Source organism: Nyctibius grandis, chromosome 10 (assembly GCF_013368605.1).
Source record: "Nyctibius grandis isolate bNycGra1 chromosome 10, bNycGra1.pri, whole genome shotgun sequence".
Lineage (NCBI taxonomy): Eukaryota > Metazoa > Chordata > Aves > Nyctibiiformes > Nyctibiidae > Nyctibius > Nyctibius grandis.
Window position 1 is genome coordinate 14397989 of NC_090667.1, and position 19193 is coordinate 14417181.

At 41.7% G+C, this 19193-nt stretch overlaps 1 protein-coding gene across 2 annotated transcripts in view; it reads right to left on the reverse strand.

Annotated features, from left to right (window-relative positions):
• DCX (doublecortin) overlaps nucleotides 1-19193 on the reverse strand; it is a 68815-nt gene that overhangs the window by 13809 nt on the left and 35813 nt on the right. For both annotated transcript variants that reach the window (XM_068409205.1, XM_068409204.1), the window contains exon 3: nucleotides 2852-2954. In XM_068409205.1, coding sequence (XP_068265306.1) covers nucleotides 2852-2954 — 103 coding nt within the window. The remainder of the gene's footprint in view (nucleotides 1-2851; nucleotides 2955-19193) is intronic.

Below are 19193 nucleotides of genomic sequence, written 5' to 3' on the forward strand. Positions count from 1 at the left end.
CCAAGATGTCAAAAACAGGCCTTTTTTACAGGCGTGAATTAGGTGTTCCACATACAGAGAGTTTTTTATGGAAAAGTTCAGCTCAGCATGCATGGGCTGGACTGAGGACTCCCTTGACTGGATTCCCTAATGGGAATAAACTCAGCCAGCACATAGCGAATAACTAATTGGTCAGCCAAAAACAAGTTGTCTGACCTAAATGTATGTGTTATTTATTTATATATCAGTTTACCTATGAAAATGTAATTGCCTTAATTTTTTCCCCAGGCTTTCCTCATTCTCAGACAGTCAAGAGTCAGTCTCTTCTTCTTCCAGCTGGTTTGCGAGAGAGTTTGCTGTTGGGTCATGCAGTACAAGAATAGGAAGAGAGGATGCCCTGTGCTCCAGGGATACTGCATGGCGATAATTAAACCTACAAAGAGTTTATTCTCTCTCCTGCTAAATGGATTTTGGAAAATGTAAATCAAGTATAGAAAAAGTTGTGTGTTTTTTTTTCAAAGGTACTTGACTTCTCACAGCTGATGCGACAGAAAGGCTTGTAGGGCTCCAGCAATGATCTAGTCCCAGTTTTTTATATATGAAGAGCAGTAATGACTGGGGGGAAGGTGTGGAAGGTAGACTATCCCTCCTCGATACTAAAGAATATAGTGTTGGATGAGACACTGTGAAACAGCCACTAGGGAGAGTATGAAAATAACTGCTCCTGGTGTAACCAGCCAAGCCAAAACATGGGGAAAAATAATCTTCAGTCACTGCAGAAGGAATATTTTTCAAGACTCTTACATATAGCTGTGTAACAAAAACAGTGCAACATTTTGATCTTAGAGCACGATTCATTTGCCCAGCCGTAGGTACCAAATGCTACGTGAGGTACACTAGAGTACAGCCTCCCTGGAGCAGAGTGGGTCGCCTGGTGCCCCTGTGTGATACCTGTCAGTCATGTATCACATGGGTATCTCAGAAACCAAGGGGGTCTCAAAGGGTGTCAGACACCTGTGTTTAGTCACCTGAATTACTCCCTAAAAAAATAAATCTAAAAAGTGAAAATACTTTATGTTGCGTCTTTCCAAGAGGTTTCAAATCTATTTTCTTCCCAGGGCAGTAATTCCTTGAAAAGAAACTCAGCTTTGCATTTCCCAGCACAGAAAGGCTGACTCTGAGGAATTTCTCCAAGTGTCAGTGCACCAAAGGCAATCACTGAGCATTTGCACATCTTGAAACAAGGTTCTAAATGTAGAAACGTGTCTGTGCTGAAGTCAGTGTAAACAGGCCTCTAAAGCTCACAGGGGGCATGACATTTCCGTGGGCTGATGCTGAAGCCAGTGGGTACGACTGAGACAGAGCAACGTCATCTGGAAGGTGCGCAGCCACAGGGATTGTAGGGCAGAAGCTGTGGTGGCCAGTCAGGAGGAAAAAGATGACATAATCCTCTCTAATGCTATTTCTCATTTTGTTTCCTGATGTTCTGCCAGAGCGAACATAACAACCAGCAATCCAAGTGCATGTCATCCAAACAGGCAAGAAAAAGTACCCCATGACAGAGGAGATTTTAATAAGTGACATTCATCTGCAAGACCTCAGGTCTCACAGTTCTCCTTGCAGCATCTGACTCATGACAAGGATGGACGATGGGTGTACGATGGGAAAACGCTGCTGGCTTGGCTTATTTTTGTTAGAGAAAACCAAGCTGGAAAAATCAGTAGTAACCAGGAGTGTAGGCAGAGAGCTGGGCTTCCCATCAAGTCGTTCTGCTAGGATTGCATCCAAACTGTTTTACAGTGGGGAACTCCCCGTGGAGCTGACTCAACTGCCGAGTGTTAAAAAAAATATGAAGCTCAGGTTACAGATCGCTTCCCCAGCCTCACACAGGCTTTATTCTCTGCCTGCAAAGTTTGAGCTGAACCTTGGAAACTTTCTTTGAATTACCCAAGACCATCAAATGGGTTCGTCTGGAGTACACAGGTCAGAAGTACCAGCATCAAATAAAATCAGGCTTGCAAACGAGTCATAAAAATACAGTGTTTGAAGATTAGAGGCTGCTTGACTTCCTGATACACAGCAGAAGTCCTCTTTGGTCTTCAATGCTGAGCCAGTTTGTAGCATATCAGACAGCATGGGGCTCTCACTCCTTATACGGGATACCTAGAGCTTTGGAGACCACATTTTCTTCTAGTTTAAATGGTCAAAGTTACATTAATTTACTCTTGCTGCACTCACTGGCACCAGCAGACAGCCTGCGCTGTTAGTGTATACAGTTGCCAGGTGGGGTAAGTGGTAACACCTACAAGCAAGCTCTGTATATCCTGTGAAATCAAAGATTTAATGACTTAATTGTTCATAGAGACTCACATTGTTACAGATCTGTGCTTGCAGTTGTAACAGGGATAAATAATGGTGCTGTCCCAGTCCCCTCCCAAAAAGGGAATTATTGCTCTGCTTTTTGAATCAGCAGAAGAAAGCAGTGGAGGGAGTGATTTTTCTTTTAACTGTGCTTGCTCCCATTTTTTAATATTCACATGTAAGGACAAGAGTCCTTCTGCTGTCTAGTTCTCAAGAAAAATGTATCTATCTGACTGCAACTGAAAAAAATTGACAGGACATACACTACCAGATTTTGCAGTAAATGTCAAATGGTGTGGGGGTCCATCTGTTCTGAGTTGGGCTACCTCAGTCAGTATTTGCCTGATTATAATATCTGCTTACTGCACAAGTATCACAAAAGGATGTTAAATTCCATGTACTAGGTCTTAAAAAACAGACCAAAAGCATGCAGCATTATTATCTGATACAAGCAACTGAATGGAAATCAAATAAAACCACAGACTGGAGAGCAGTGTGTGTTTGATGTTACCGCTTTCATCCAGAGAAAAGTCATCCTGTGCATAGCGGAATTTTTCTGGACCACAGGCGATAAACACATCATCATCCCCAAAGAAATCGTGGAGACAGGTCACCTACGGAGAGAGCAAAGTCATTCATTTTATTTTTAATTGGCAACATTCTGATGTGGCTTAGTTTTAATTTAAACAGGAGGGAGATGCCTCTCCGCCGTTCCCCCTGTCCCACGCTAATTCGGTCCTGCCTGCCGTAAGCCTGGTGCACAACACACAACTTCTCTGAGCAAGTCAAGCGTAAAAATGTAATTAAAAAAAGAGAAAAAAAAATCCCAACTACCTTGCAAAGGCTGTGAGGTATGGCATTTCCAACCCGTTCAGGAGCTGACAGCATACATTAGTCAACCCTGATGAATGACACAGGCTTCCTGAGCTACTTCTAAAACAAGGAGTAGGGGTGCCCCCCATGCCAGGGGGGTAGGCAAGGCTGTGACACCACTGCCCATGCTGATGGGCATCTTAGTACCAACAGAGCCTGACGACTCAGAGAACCACTAAGAAGGCAATGAGCTGCTGGGCACAGCACAGGTGCAGATGTGTGACTCCCCGAGCAGGCAATCTTGATGATAGGTTTTAAAGCCAAAACGCTTATCTGCACCATTGAGGGAGAGGCCCGAAGCATCACTGGATGCCCTTCCCACCCCAGCATCATTTAAACCCCCAGATTTACTCCAGATGTTATGTCTCCTTCTCCCTGCTTTTGCCACCCAGGCATGGGATGACAAAGCACCATTCCTCACTGCAGAGCTGCCCATCCCACAGCAGGCTGAGTGGTGGGGAAGGCACAAGCCAGGGCAGGGGAGGTGTGCGGCAGCCGCGAGCGTGGGAGCTCTGCCCTAGCACAGCTCTGTGGGAAAAGGAGAAGCAATAGCTTTCAGTCACCTAAAACTAAGACCCCTGTCTGGGGACTCCACAAAAGCAGGATGTAGAAAGCTGTTTGAGATAAACAGAAGATGTGATCACGCTGGCTAATGGCTCTGAATACCTTACTTCTCTTTTTTGCCATCACAAATAGGGGGAAATTATATCTTGCAGTACCTAGAGCTCCAGACCTGTGCCTTGCCTTGCAGTATCAGAAGCAAAGCACAAGATGTGGGAGCTCCAGATCCACTGATTTCATCAGAGGCGTGGTATCTGAGAGTTTGGAAATCTGAAAATGCATGGCAGGCCGCTGGAAGTATGATGGATGCTCATGGTTGGCTCCTACTCTTTTTCTGCAATATAATATACTTGAAGGCATTGTTCCTGGGTTATTATATTTTGGTTTGTTTGAAATAGGACTCAGATTTCTTGTGTCATGTTAGGAAATGTTCTTGTGGAGCATGCAAGTACGTGGAATGAATGTTCTCTAGGCCTTTTGGCTACAGACACCCACTTCGTACTTGCATGCTATTGCAAATTAATCCGAATCATCTCAGTGCAACAACTAGTGGAAAATGTGCACATCGTTTCTCTTTGGAGAGATTCATAAACCACAGACTTGTCATTGGTATCTTGTAGAAAACTGCCTTTTATTCAGGCTCCTGGCAAGGTGATAGGTGCTCTTCTGAGGCAAAGAAACATGATGCTCTTCCATCTTCAGAAAATGCTTTGAAAACTCATATGAAGTGGAAAGTAACACTGTTCTTTTGAAGAGGAGAAAAACACACTACTGAGAAAATGTTGGAATGCCCAACTCCAAAGCCTTTGTGTAGCTATTGAAGAGGCAAGTGTTCAGCACAGTGTCTGCCTCCAAGGGCTAGAGGGACAACAAAGTACCTCTATCCAATTGACTTTGTCTAGAACTTCAGCCTGCGCTCCTGACATCCCAGCCATATACTAAGTACTGTGTCAAGAAGAGAAAAAATGCTCATCTGCAAACACACCAGAGTGGAACATCTCCAGCATCAGCCAGCCTGGAGCTGCCCACCAGCCACACATCCGAGCACCTGCGTGAGCCCAGGGTAAACATGGTTTTTGCAAAGTTCCATTTTTTCAGGAGACCATTCCAAGCAACCACAAGATTGGCACCAACGTTTATAATGGAGGTATCAGGCTGACAGCTGACGCCCAGTGTTTTGGCATGTCTGGGCACTGAGGTCTTCACAGAGGGCAGATGCATTGCAAGGGACTGGAGAGAGCACTGGAGATACTCATGGGGAAACAGCTGAATTTCCATATCTACTGATCCATTTGAGCTGGACTGTGAAAAGTTAATTTCAAGCTCTAATAAATCAACTATAAAGAAGGCTTTTGGCTATCTTAATAAGGCTCAGTATTTCACACTGGTTAATACAATGTATAATTAAAGCACTGCCTAAGAGTGCCAGCTCTGGTTAAGATGCCAAACATTAGTGAAAAGCTTGCTTTTCACCTCAGCATGACTTTTAAAATGGAGCAAGCTGAAATCTGCTACGGCTTTGATCAAAGGTAGAATTTTCTTTGCAAACTTCAGTGAAATCCAATTTCTGTTTGCCTAAAATTGGATTGCAAATAGTTAACGTGTTACCTATAGAGAACTCTCCCACATTTCAAACCAGCACTTGCTATTACAGACCTCCCCCTGAGGACAGTGGCACTGATTCATTTGCAAATAATTGGGTTTGGCTCAATACCCAAGTTCCCACTTGAATGCTAAGTACTGTACTTACACCATGGAGAAGACTCCTGGGCTGCTTAGCTCACCCTTCAGTACAGAAAACACTGTGCAGTTAAACGGAGTGCAAAGCTGGATCACAACAAAAGCGTTCAAAGATTTCCCAGCCTTTTAGATGAAACCAGAAAGAACCCACAGGTGCTTTTATTGTCTCCAGGTCATAAATCGAAGTATATACTTTGTGCAACTCCCCACAACTACCACAAGCAAAAAGAAAGTCCAGGCAACCACGAAAGCCTTCAGATCAAGGGTCCAAACGCGATGGAAAACTACCAGCATGCGCAACGATAGAAACGCGATTCCATGTCAAGCACAGATACTTGGAATTGTAACTTCCACTATTAAGAACTCACCACAACATGGCAGAAAACACAGCCAAAAGACAACCCCGCTCTCATTACATAGTGCAAAACATGGCAAAATTCAGAAAATAACAGGTGTCACATATTATGCAGTTTGAGCTATGTTGCTTATGTTCACTACGTGGGTGGTATTTTCTATTTACCTTTTGTTTATTAAACTTAAACCTTTGATCATTACTGTGTGTCCCTGAAACATGCCCCCTATGTATTGCTGTCTACATAAAGTCGCTGCAGTAAACTTTCTTTGTGAAAACATGCAACTTAAGTGCCAGATCGTGCGGCACCAGAGCCAGCTTGCCTAAGTGGTGCACAGAAAAAGACCACCGCCAGGACAAAGCCCTAGATGCGCCCATCCCTGAAGGACATGAAGCTAAAGAGGGGACAAGCCGGGGAGCGGGACCATGGGCTGCTCTGCTGGGATAGCTGCTGCGAGACCTCATTAGCCAGTATGGAACGTTTCAGGGTTGTTCTTGACAAGCAAGGCCAAACCTCTACCCTGCATTAATTGTTTTAGGGGTTTTTAGTGACTCCAGGATAACCTTATAAGTTTTCCTATCTCCATTCTTCTCTTTTTTCTCAATGTTTTCTCAGTTTAAAAAAAAAAAAAAAGTACAATTTCCCCCCCATGCAGTCTGGACTGTTTTGAAAGTATCTGTTCTGCTTTAGCTTACTCTGATCTACTATTCAAATTATATCCAATAACTAGTCTGAAACACCATGAAAACCCTGAAAGTTCATTCACATCAACAAAAATTTACCCCAGCTGATAACCTGAAAATCATTGTTTTTAAATGCTGCATTTTGCTCTTAGCTATAAATTTATTAAAGCACAAGACAAAACCCGATAGTAGCTGATAGTGCAAGGACCTGTGCTGGTACCTGAAAATGGTGATTTTCTTGGTGACTGTTATCATGTACCCTTAGCAATGACACTGGAAAACATCAAATTAGTAAGATTTTGTCTTTCTACATTTTTAAGTCTACAAGCTTTTTTATTTATAGCAAAAATTAAACTTGTGTATATAATTACAATAGACAGGATAAACAGCATTGATATCCAAGATACATGTGCGTGCCTTTGTTTAAAGGAGGATAATATTTAATTTGAAATTCAGGATTACAAAGACAATATTGACTTAAGAAAGATCACACTGCATGAAATGTTTTATCTCTGATTCCTGTAGCTTAAGCAATTCCAATGAAGGAAGTTAAATCTTCACACTCCAGTCGATGAGGCACAGATTTATTTCTTACAAACTAATTATTATAGATTTGACGGTAATGTTTTTCTTTGTGTCAAAGTTTGATTTTTTAAAAAACTTTATAATATATATTATGTAAGAAATAGAAGTTGGTAGAGATTCACAGAGATTTGAGGGAGTACAAAACTGTTTGCAATTCCTTACGTTTTCATTACTGTTTGCAATTCCTTACGTTTTCATTAAGCGTGGTTTCTTTTCTCATTAAATGAAATAATTCTCTGCTTATATTAGAAAAACCTTCCCTGAGAGGACAACATAGCTAGGATTTCCAAGAGGGGATTTCTGCAGTGACAGTCCATTAGTGCCTGCTGCAGCAATTTTAATTGCAGAAAGGAAAGATATGGCCTTCTGAGAGATGCTGAGCCTTCTTGTTCATTTTAATACAGGAGCTGTAGAACTAAGCGTCTTTCAGGATTTTGACAAAGTGGAGCTTGCCTCAGGCATCTCTCGCGATGTGAGATCACAGTTCTCTGAAATATCTGTGATGCTGCAGATATTCTGAGTTCACCTGGAAAAGGAGCAGTAAGTATGCAGGACATATACCTGCGCAGCTGTGAATAACTGGCTATTTCTACCATCCTCCAGGAGGCAGCAGCAGTATTTAAAAATTGTAATTTATTAATAAATAAAATAATTAAAAAGAATTAGAAATCAAAAGCCTGAAGACTTAAGCCTTAGCCTGAATCACCTACCAGTGCAGAACCTCCTGCGCTTTAAAAGGGTGTTACGATTAAGGAGCTCCTTTTGTTCCCTTTCATAGTCTGCAGAATGCCAGTGTCCCTGTGTCTGCACGGCTAATGGTTGCCCTCACTGTCACTCTCTACAACTACAACTATGAAAAGCGTCACAGTGGTAACAGAGGCTCCAGCCACATCTCGGTTGCTTTCACTGCTGGATTGAGCTCTGCAGCTCCTGTGGCTGCCACTTGAGCAAGAGGCCTCCAGTAGGCTGGGTTGGCCATCACTGTTTGCCAAGAAGATGACAGAGCACGTCTCTGAAGAGGAATACATCACCAGGAGGGTTAACTGAGCTGTCTTTTTCACCTTGCTGAGAAATGTCTTTATCAGAGATTCCTCTTTTTAGCTGATGGAGCCAGGTAAGGCTGAATGATAAATGATCAGGCACTGTAGCTAGTGATTATTCAGAACAACGATTTATGTAGAGTCCTGCTTCCAGGCTTTCCATCTCTTCCTTACATCGTGGAATGAGGAAAGACCTCTGCCTAAATGGCCGGCAGAGGTCTGGCAGAGGAGATTTGGAATGACACCACTACAGGGTCGACCTGGGGGCTGAACGTCTTCCATCTTGGGGACTGTCATCTTTAACCAACTGCTTGGCTCTGTGCAAGTCTTGGGATAAGTGAGGGCCAGTGCAAGGCTTTTTCCTCTTCTCCTCTCTCCCTTAGTCATGATGACTTTGTTAACTGTGCTCTCTGTAATATCCCTCCTCTTAAAGAATTTAGATGGCAGAACAGAACACGATACCAGTACATAGGCAGCTTCAAACTGTTCCCTAAGTTTCCACAGATCTAACAGTTACGCTCAAAGAAAAGAGATGTCCATTTGCTTTCTTTAAACCATCATACTTCTTCAGCTCATAGGCTTCCAGAGTTCAGAACAGGGGAAAAATTGTCTGAAGAAACTGCTTCCTTTAAGGCCAAAAAGACCGTAGAAGACAATTTGCATGCCATACACACATAAAGCCTATCAAGAGCAGAACTGAATTAAGACATACTCTTATTTTCTAAGTTGCTTTGATAAATGCTATGAAATTGAACACATCCAACCATCTGTTAGCTAAAGACTATTAACGTATTTTAGATGCCTGCTCATGTCCTTTCTCTTTCAGCACTAGATGCTAGATGGAGCGGAGGAAGTCAGACTAGCAGCTAGCCAGGCACTGAGAGTTAACTGAGCTGAGAACGTAACTAAAAAATGTTTAAACTCTGTTTTAACTCAAACCAGAAATCTGATGGACTTATTTATACTCCAACACTTGTCCCCCAAGTCAAATTGGCAGTGGTATGTTTATCTCGGGTCTGAGAAGACAAAGTCCTAAATCACAAAGGCAACTGTGCTTTACAATTAATCAGCTGGGTGTTTGCAATCAATAAAGCACAGTACAGAAACCAAACACAGACAGACTTGTCCACAGGAAGACTCAGCAAGGTCATGCACCAGAGTGAATATCGGGAATTAATCAACATGCAGAGTGGACTTCAAATGAACTGCTTTCTCTTCTCTGACAAGCTCTTCACCACATGTCCAGAAAGAAAAAGATTTCGGAAGACTTAAGTGGTTAAGGGGATATGATGGAAAATAAAGATGTTGATATTGGAATGCACAGCACTTAATACATTTTTTTTAACAGTCTGAAGACTGCAAGCCCAAAGCAGACACTGAATTGATTTACATTTTATTAGATTCTGGTTTCCTGCATTTAAAAAGAAGAGATATTTGGATTAAATTATTTCTTTAAAGTATGCATACACCCACTCAATAGATTCCACATTTGCATTTGCAAAGAGAATTACTACCTTCTTTTATGAAAATACACTGCTTAAAATGGATAAGCAATAGAAAGATGAGCAGAAAAAGCACAGATGTTGACATTCAAAAATGGATCAGGAGCACTCCTGCGTGCCCAGCCCACGCCACAGAAGTATGTGCAATTACACTTTGGGGAGCTCTTCTCTGAGCTACCAAGCAGTAAGGGAAGGGGACTCCATCCTCTGCTCTTCCATCTCTGCTCTCCTACACCACCAGACACCCACATGGAAACCTGGCAAGACCATGGTCATGCGGTCCCCTCACTACTATGTTTGCAGTGAGCCATCATCAAGAGTAGGAAAAATCATCTCTACCATCTAGGTTTCAGGGCCCATAATGTGATCTCTCACAATAGAAACGTGCAGTGAGATTTCCATTCTTTAAAACATTATTCAGAGATCTCAGCTTTTTCTTGGATTCATGGAGAGCCATGGCTTATATTTCAGCCTCCATAGTTTGAAACAATCAAATTTCACTCTTCTATAGAGATTTTTTCTTCCTTTCTCACCTTCAGAAGAGAAAATTCTAGGCAAGTCACCATGATCAAATGTTTTCTTTGATAACGGGGGAATTTTTACACCTTTTATTGATGAAAAATGCAGATCCTCTTAATTAGGCTGTATAACTACAGTAGGTTGATTATGAGTGCTTTATGTCCACCTGGACTATTTTGTTTTAATGCGACTAAACCAGAGCAGGGACACCAGCTTCTGACCAATATGCATTATTTCTATAATAAGCACTTGTGATGCTTATTTAAGTGGAATAAGAAATATTCACGCATGCATGTGCACAGCAGCTTGTAAGACTTCATGCATGAAGAAATGCTGTTCTCAGAAGGGCTGCAGCACAGGGTACCTGTTTATTTAAGTATTGGAAATGGATAAGTTTGAAATAGAATAGAATAAATAGCAAGGGGGAGGAAAGTCAATAGCCAAGCTACCCAGTAGGAATGTTGAAGATGAATTTAATATATCTGGTGAATCAGTGGTGCTTCCAAACTGCGTGAAATCCAATTAGCCTCTGGAAGAAAGGTTAGTTTGTTATCGCCATTCCCTATACATAGGGATGGGACTATGAAACAGATATTCAGGCTGTTGCTTCTTTTTACCTAGAAGAAAGGCTTGCTCTTGCATTCATGAGGGTATTAGGCTGAGAATAAATGTGCTGTGCAGTTTGGGGGCATAAGGAGCACAGCCATCAACACCAATATATAAAAGATTATCCTTTCTCCAGTCAGAAAACCATAAAACCAGAAATTCTAGGTGATAGACTAAGACTATGAAAGGAAAGATTTCCAGCACAAATTGCCCCAAAACAGGTAGCACTTAAGAATTCAGAGAACTGTCAAACCATTCGTGCTAATCATCCCCCCTATCACTCTTGAGAGGAAACAGTAGTTCTGGACTACAAAAGAGCATCAGAGACTTTGGAAGTAACATGACTATATGGCCAAGGTCAAGCAACACTACTTGAAGCGGGAGTCTTGAAAGTAGGGGTACAGGGAGCCTACCAGCCTAGTGAAGGTCAGGCTGAAGAACCAATGGGCTGGAATTTCCAGTTCATGGGATTTCCAGCAACAAGCTCCTAAGACTTATAGATGTTGCTGATCCTGTTGTGCATACCTTCATAAAAGCAAAAGGCTCTTGTTCAGCTTTGTGTGAGTTTTTCTTTAACTGTTACAACGGTACTGACGGCGATGGAGAGGCATTGGTAAATAGATCCTCACCCTGTTAAATCACAAACAAACAAAACACCCTGTACCAGGACTAAATGGTTTGGAGTGTGCTGTCAAGCAACACCCTCCATCTTCAGGGAGCACAGAAAGAATATTACCATTAGCTGACCAACAAGCCCAGAAGGGTGAAAAGCTACACCAAGCATTTACTACATGTAAGAAAGCTCCAAGGGGCTGGAGGAGACCAATAGCCACACCCGGACTTGGTCTCACAGCTGGTCCCTGCTTCCCACAAGAAGCCCTTGGCTCTGTGCTCCACGACACAGCACCTATCCGGTGCATGAGAAGGTGAGAACCAGCGTCCCCACAGCTACACCTCTGCCTGCCGGCTTTCAGTTGGGGAAGATGTTGGGGAAGGAAGTAAAACCGTAGCTGTGAGAACTGCTCCCATCCCCACATGCAGTGTGTGTTGTCTGCTTAAAAGACTAAGACAACATCTCTGCTTTCCTTACCCACTAGAAGGGTGCCCTGGGAGAGTCTTTCCCTCCTCAATGTCTTATAAGTGTTCCTGGTTCCTGCTCCTTCTTTGCTCTTATCAGTCAGCATTATGTAAAAACACTTCCTCCAGTTAATTACTTAATGGTCAGATGCATCAAGAACTTAATTCTCAGCCCAAACATTTCAAAGGGCAGCACGTTGGCCGGCTACCAAAGAGCTCCCTTTGTACTTTCACCCACCTGGGTACAGTTATGGACTTAGCCCAGTACAGCAGTGGCCAAAAATGAACCCTCACAGGGGGACAAAACTGACTTATTCCTGCATTTCCATTTTCCAGGGATAAGTCCACTGTCTTGCAACCCACCCATTCTGCCTAACTACTGCCCAGCACGCAGCCCTGGAAGCAGAGGGCAGCATGCCTGCACCGTCCTTTTGGGCAGAATAAAGTTCTGGCAAAATGAAGAGGATCACACAGTTGTACGAAATAGTAGGATTTGTTCTACAGCCTCTTTGTGATGTGGTGTAAAGAGACATAAGAGAGGAAATTCTGTCTTCGATAATCACCCAGAGTGACAAAGGAAATTATGTTAAATATGAACAGATTGGGTTTCCATGTAACAAGTGGATGTGTTTGACTCACTGAGGCAGCCTCTCTCAGTAACTTCTTTCCAAAAGAAGTGCTAGGAAAAAATGAGTGTCAGACTTGCCATTATTATTCATGCATCAGGAGAGCTTGAGGACACTTCAGTTTAAGTCAGGCATCAGCACTGACTTTGAAGGCAGCACATTTTGAACTGGCTGTGCCTCCCCCTGCACAGCAGCACACTAACACACTTCACTATGGATAACCTTGTCTTCCTTGGCGCTTGTGGTAGACAGCATATGTTAATTAGGATTGTGGCAAATGTATTATCACATTTTTTCCTGGGGAAGATGCAATCTAACTCAGTTGTAATTAAAAACCTTTTCTGACCAGACAAGTCTATCCTGTCAATTCAGCTTATTCACATATTTATATCTCAGCCTGCACTGGTTTTATTCAGGGTCCAGGTCTCCAACTACACAGTCCTTCAAACATCTCTGCTATTTTTATCATAGCTAAAGATACTACTTCTATTAATTCATTTTTGGATGTGTCACTGAGCTCATATTTTGTACAGGTGCCCCTCTGTTTCATTCAACATCTGCAAAATCCAAAACACTTTCTCATCAAAGGAGATGTTGAAAAGCCAACATTTTTATTTCATGCTATCAACTTCAATGGAAAAAAGACACAAGTATGAAGTATTCAACCTTCAAGTCATCCTTCCTAGTTCCTCCAAACCTGATGATGAACAAACCGTCCTGTCCTCCAACAGCGTAACTTCATTTGCAGCCTATGGATCCAAGTCAGCCTAATTCTTGAAGATGAGAAGATGCAACCAGTTCTGTACCTAATTAACACTGGCTTTGGATTTCACCCCACTCATAGCATCAAAGCTGTTGCGCAATTGCCAAAATATTCTGTAAAGGCTCCTAAAGGCATTTTGACTGGTTAAATTTCAAGGTTTGTGAAGATCTTTATTACACTGTTACTTCTGAAGATTAATGGGAATTAAAAATTGTGTCCTTTAAAAATTAAATTGTAACAGATGCTACATTAAATCTAAAGGAAAGTAACAATTGCCATCAAGCTGTTCTTTCAGGGAGTTAAAATTTCTTCCTTAATTATAATTCTGAACATGTTCTTTGTGTTTTGGGAGATTTCCTGAATTTACAGCAAATGAATATGCCCTCCCTATCGGAACAATTTTGTTTTCACCCTAATTTCTGTTAATCTTTGAACACAGCTATTAATTTTTTTCTAATTAGCAGGTCTTTTCAATTCAGCTGACAGAGTAATGGAAAATTCAGCATTATGTCCTGAACTAAACCATATTAGGGTAGAAATTAACAATGTTAAGCAGGCTGTGAGATAAAAATACTTTGTACAGAACATGCAGCGAGGCTGCTGAAATGCATGTCCCAAAGCCTCTCACATGGAAATGCCTTTTTTTTCTTTTCTTTTTTTTCCTTTTTAATTTGAAATATATCCCATCCCTTCCATGTCTACAGGACCAGTGACAAGTTCTAGCTTAGCATGCAGTAATGTTAATTCAGGAATACTGAAATAGATGGTGTGTAAAATGGCAGGCTGCATAATTGTCTGGAGTGAGTTCAAGCATTTCTGCAGTGAAAAATAGTCCTGTTTTATAATCCTGTCACGTCTCCTTGCTGCTATGTAGCGAGCAAATTTCATTTGGCGCTGATCCCAAGATGCAGTTGATTTACTAAGGGGATTCCGAAAGGCAGAAGGTTAAAGCCTTCTTGCCCCAGCTAAATAGCACCTGGGAGAGGCATTACAGGGTCCACACTAATTTTGGGAGTATCATTCAAATTACATCATTGCAATAAATGTATAGCACATCGGGGTGAGTCTTTGCCATTGAGCAGTGGCAGAAGAGCACCTGATAAAAAAAATAAATCCCTTTTCAATATTATACCTTTCTTTCTGAAAATTGAAGTATTATGTAATGGAAGAAGGGGAAACAGAAAGGAATTTTAGAAATTGTGATGCAATTAATTTCTGCTTCTGTGAAACATCCAAGAACCATTATATTTGGATGGCATTTCTCATAAAATGAGTTGTAGACTACTAAGGCAATTAGAAACTAATTGCTATGAGATTCCCCCAAGAGATATGTGATAAGAGAAACAGGAGACAGCCAGAGACCAGAGCCTTACAAGCAGAACTGCATCTGTTTCTTTCCCAATCTCTAAGAAATAGCAAGTTCCAGTTCTGTGTGTGCAGAGGTGACTATACAAGCTCACAGATCAGCCAGTTGCAGATGGTTGTACGCATTTAATTCCCTTTGTGCACCAGCTCCAGGGTAATTGAGTACTGCTTTTCTTATTTGAACCACAAAAAGAACATATCTGGACTTTTTCCTCCTTTCTCCATTGCTGCATGAACTCATCAGCTCTTCACCTATCCTTCACTTTCCATCTCTTCCTCAGCCCTCACCCTTCTAGGTTGACTATGTCATTTCCATGATAAATGGATCCTTTCTGCTGGTGTGAAGAACACGAGCCTTGGCACCTGCCTGTGCAAGGCTTCTCTCTGCTGCTGCTGACACCAACAGGAACTGGACTGAGCTATTTGTTCTCAACAGCACTCTGGTGGGAGACAACAATAACCACAGGCAGCACCCTGCAGTAGTCTTCACCTTTCCAGGGGCAGATATTGTAGATCCTTTCCTCCCCCGACCCTTCCTGCTGATCCTCACCTCTGCAGAAAAGAAAGGATTTCTTGTTCCTTGCAGATTTTGAATCAAGTTCTCATCTCAGTTATGCACCCAGCAACCCTGGGTCAAAGCACCAGTTCTGAGTCCTCACTGTGACTATGGAGATCAGTAACTTTGCAACTGCAGTTAAAACAAAAGGATGATAAATAACCCTTTATTGGGTTCAGCAAAGCTGATACCTTAATATCACTTTAAAAATGCAGCTGTTTTGTTTGTTTTGTTTTGTTGTGTTGGTTTTTTAAATTTTTTTTTAATTTTGTTGCGGATGCCAAGAAAGAAGCAAGGCTTGCTGTCTGTTCATGGGGGAAATGCTGCTCATACATAAACTCATCTGTGGATGCTGCATAAAGACTGAACAGACAGTGATGAAAAGAAATGTAAACAAAAGGGCCAAATCTGTGTTGACATACAAAGCCTCTTGGTATGAATCTGCTGAAGTCAAAAGAATTATACAAAGCATCAATCTGACTTTACTCTCCGATTATACTGACAGAACTTCTAAAACTTTATATTTTTATTTTTTTTCCCCTTGAATGTTTTATAGCTTCCCTTTGCTCCCTTCCCCTTTCATCTCAGATCATTTTTGACAGGTAATCCAGCAATATCAGCCTCTCCTGTGGAGATCACCTCTCTACCCGCAGTGGTATGCTTTCAGTTTGCTCCAGCACTCTAATAAACATCTAGTGCAGACAGTGCGGGCTGAGCTTTTTTAAGAAACATTGAATGTCTGCAATTCCAGTTGGGTTCAATAAGAACTCCAGGAACACTGCATCTCTGAAGCGTGGGATGCTGAAGTGGAGAGTAACTGTAACAAGCCCAGTGCTATATTTTCATTGCTGTCTCTGAAGAAATACTGTTCGGTCCAGAATAGGTATTTCCATAGGGAATGTGGTGCTGGAGTTCACTAAAATGTCACTGTACTAAACCAACTGCCCTTTTTCTTTCCCTTGTTTTTTCCTCTGTACCAAGAGACAGTAAAGCATCTGTGACCAAATAAGGCAACACATGTACATCCTTTAAAAAAAATTAAAAAAGAATCATATCCTGACAATCAGCATGCTGGTGCAGTCAATTCTTGGAACGTCAAATCTATGATACTTGCACACTAGAATGATTTAACAAGCATTTTGCTTTTGATGGGCTGTCTTGAACTCAAACATGCCAAAGTAATTTTAAAAACTTGACACTGTTTTTCCTTTGCAGTCCAGGCTAAATATTTTGTTTCTTTCCTCAAGAGAATACATAATCCACACCATTGTATTGTTTTTGCTCCAAGGCAGCTTTCTTGGAGAAAAGAAAAAACTAGCTCTGGCTGCCTAGAAGAAAATTAGCCTTAGATAATGAATGCTATATTTTTCTCTGCCACTGCTTTTCACTTTTTTGTAATACCGAGGCAAGTATTGAATTCTCTTATCCAAGCTGACTTATATGTAAAAAGTTTTACTGAGCAGTATGCTGACCATTTTCCCTAGTTGTCTGATCTGGTTCTGTAGATCCAGCCACTGTCCCTCTAGTGTGCTGCACTAAGTCACAGGTTTTATTTGGTTGAGTTCTGACCGTGGAACTCACTGCTGGGGCACACACAACGTGTTTTGTACGGGGCCCTTGCCGAGCGCAGGACGGTGCTGCTCAGGAGCCACGCGTTACTGGGAGAGCAGTGGGCAGCTCTCCAATACAAAGCTTTCTGGTGGTTGTACGCAAACCGAACTCTTCTGGTTACTACTAGTTTGGTGAGATGCTATTTTGCATCCAAACTTCCTTCACTGGAAGCAAAACCGAGACTGTATCAGTATACAATTATTTAAGGACTACCAGGTGGTCATAGAACTAAGCATTATGTCACAATAAGACATTGACTCATAAGAAAAAGTGGATTTTTAAGTTATTCTGGCTACTAGATGTAAAATTTAAACTATGTGACTTCTGTACTTTTAAATGAATAAAACAATGAGATACAAAGAGCAGTAGTATTACAATTGTGGTGCCTGAGGTATAGTAGTAAGCCGTGTGAAAAATAATGCCATTCAAGATAGAAATTCCTTGTACTAGATTTAATTTTGCACGTGCTGATGAGAACCTGGCCCTTTTTTTTTTACCAGGTAGCATCATATCACCACACAAGAAAAGGCATCCTATTTAAATTGTATATGTATTCATTTTATTGTCATTTCCCACTCACGGTTATAGCCACTAATAAGATGACTATTGGTCTCTCGTGTGTGTACACAGACCACCTTGCATTTGGGGGTTAATGAATGATAGCAAGTGGAAGCATGAAAATAAAATTAGCAATGCCCAGAGCAACCCACTTTATCAAACTCACCAGTTTATAGGATTAGCAATGGATTCAGTGCAAATCTCTGCTACGGGTATTATGAGCAAGATTTATGCCAATTAGCAGTAACAGTGCAGATTATTTGGGAAGAGCACTGACAATAGTTAAAAGCTCCTTCTACTTTTAAGTTGTGTTGTTAGGACATCCATTTCAAGCATTCAAGTCCACTTATAAGACTATTTTTACTCATCTCCCAAGTGCTATTTAATTTCTTACTTGCATCCATGGCCTTGTTTCCTGAGGCAGTGAAGACGACTAAATCATTCCTTTTCTAAGATAAGTCTTGCAGTAGCTACTCTCAACCTCTTCAGATTCAGGTCAGGTTGCTCTCAGCAGAATCCAACCTGTATTGCATTCTTCACTCCTCTACAGCAGATGTGATTCTGACCACACAGAGCTCAGTGGGAAAATTCCCCATTGACTCTACGTGTGTTGGATCAGGCCCTAAATCCCCTTAGCAATCAAGAGACCTGAAGGAAGGAATTACAGTAATCTGTTGGTAGATGCTGCTTGGCCAGTGGAAGGCTTTGGCCTGCCTCCACCTGAGGAACGTTACTGATAGCATAAAGCTCCAGGCTTCTGCAACGTGCAGTTCTCCTGTGGGCATCCAGACAGCAAAGTCCATATATGAATTTCACTAATAATGTGATTAGAAAATGACAACTTTATGGAAGACAGACTTTTCCCATATGCTCTCATGCCCACAAGACAGGGCCAAGACTGAAGCCAGTGTCATTGTAGACCAAAACACCCCTTGGAAAACCAAGTCTGACCCATTTTTAGGGGGGGAGGACCATTTGCTCTGCTTCTCTACAACCAAATTCTAATTAATGAACTTCCACAACAGTATCCTCTCATCTCTGCACAACGGCTTATTTCGAGCCATGGGAGATGTGTGAGCTGGTACCACTCTGCAGCACCTGCAGGGACAATGACGGCGAGTTCAGGCTAATTCCACATGTGCATGTGTTACAGATGCACTAACAGACACCCTCTGCTTTTGCTCTAAAACAGTTGATAATCTCTTAGCCAGTTTATCCTGAAGAAAAGCTGGTTGATATAACTAGTTACTTACAACTGTGACAATTACATTGAAGCAATTTGTGTGTGGACATAATTATGTTACTAATGAAGATTAACTTAAATTAAATGCTTTTAATTACAATTTACACAGCCTTTGGCTATTGTGCAGAGAGTATTCTGACATTTATGCCTCACCAGAAATGAGATTTATACTTTGCTGTGTCAAAGCTGACCGTAATTATTTGCTAGATATTTGACATCAGATGCTGCTGACATTGCAAAAGGTTTCAGTGCTATAAACCACAGTGTGGAAGGATTAGAGGTTGAAGCTTTGTCAGTCACTTTCAAGAGCCATTTGCTCAGACTCCTCTGATAACACTCCATCTGCCTTCATGATTGCAAGTACTTCTACCTGTCTGCTCCAACTTTCTCCAAAAGCAGAGAGAATGCTGCTTTTTATCAGTAGGAGCCATGTGAAGGCCTGCATATCTGTACAGAAGTCCCTTCTTCTCGATGTTAAATGAGGAGAAAAACAACTATGGGAGCCCAGCTTACATATTAGATCCAAATTTGAAAAATTAATTCCAAAGGATCCTTAGAGGCAACATCTTCATTATTCAGAAAATCTTGGCAT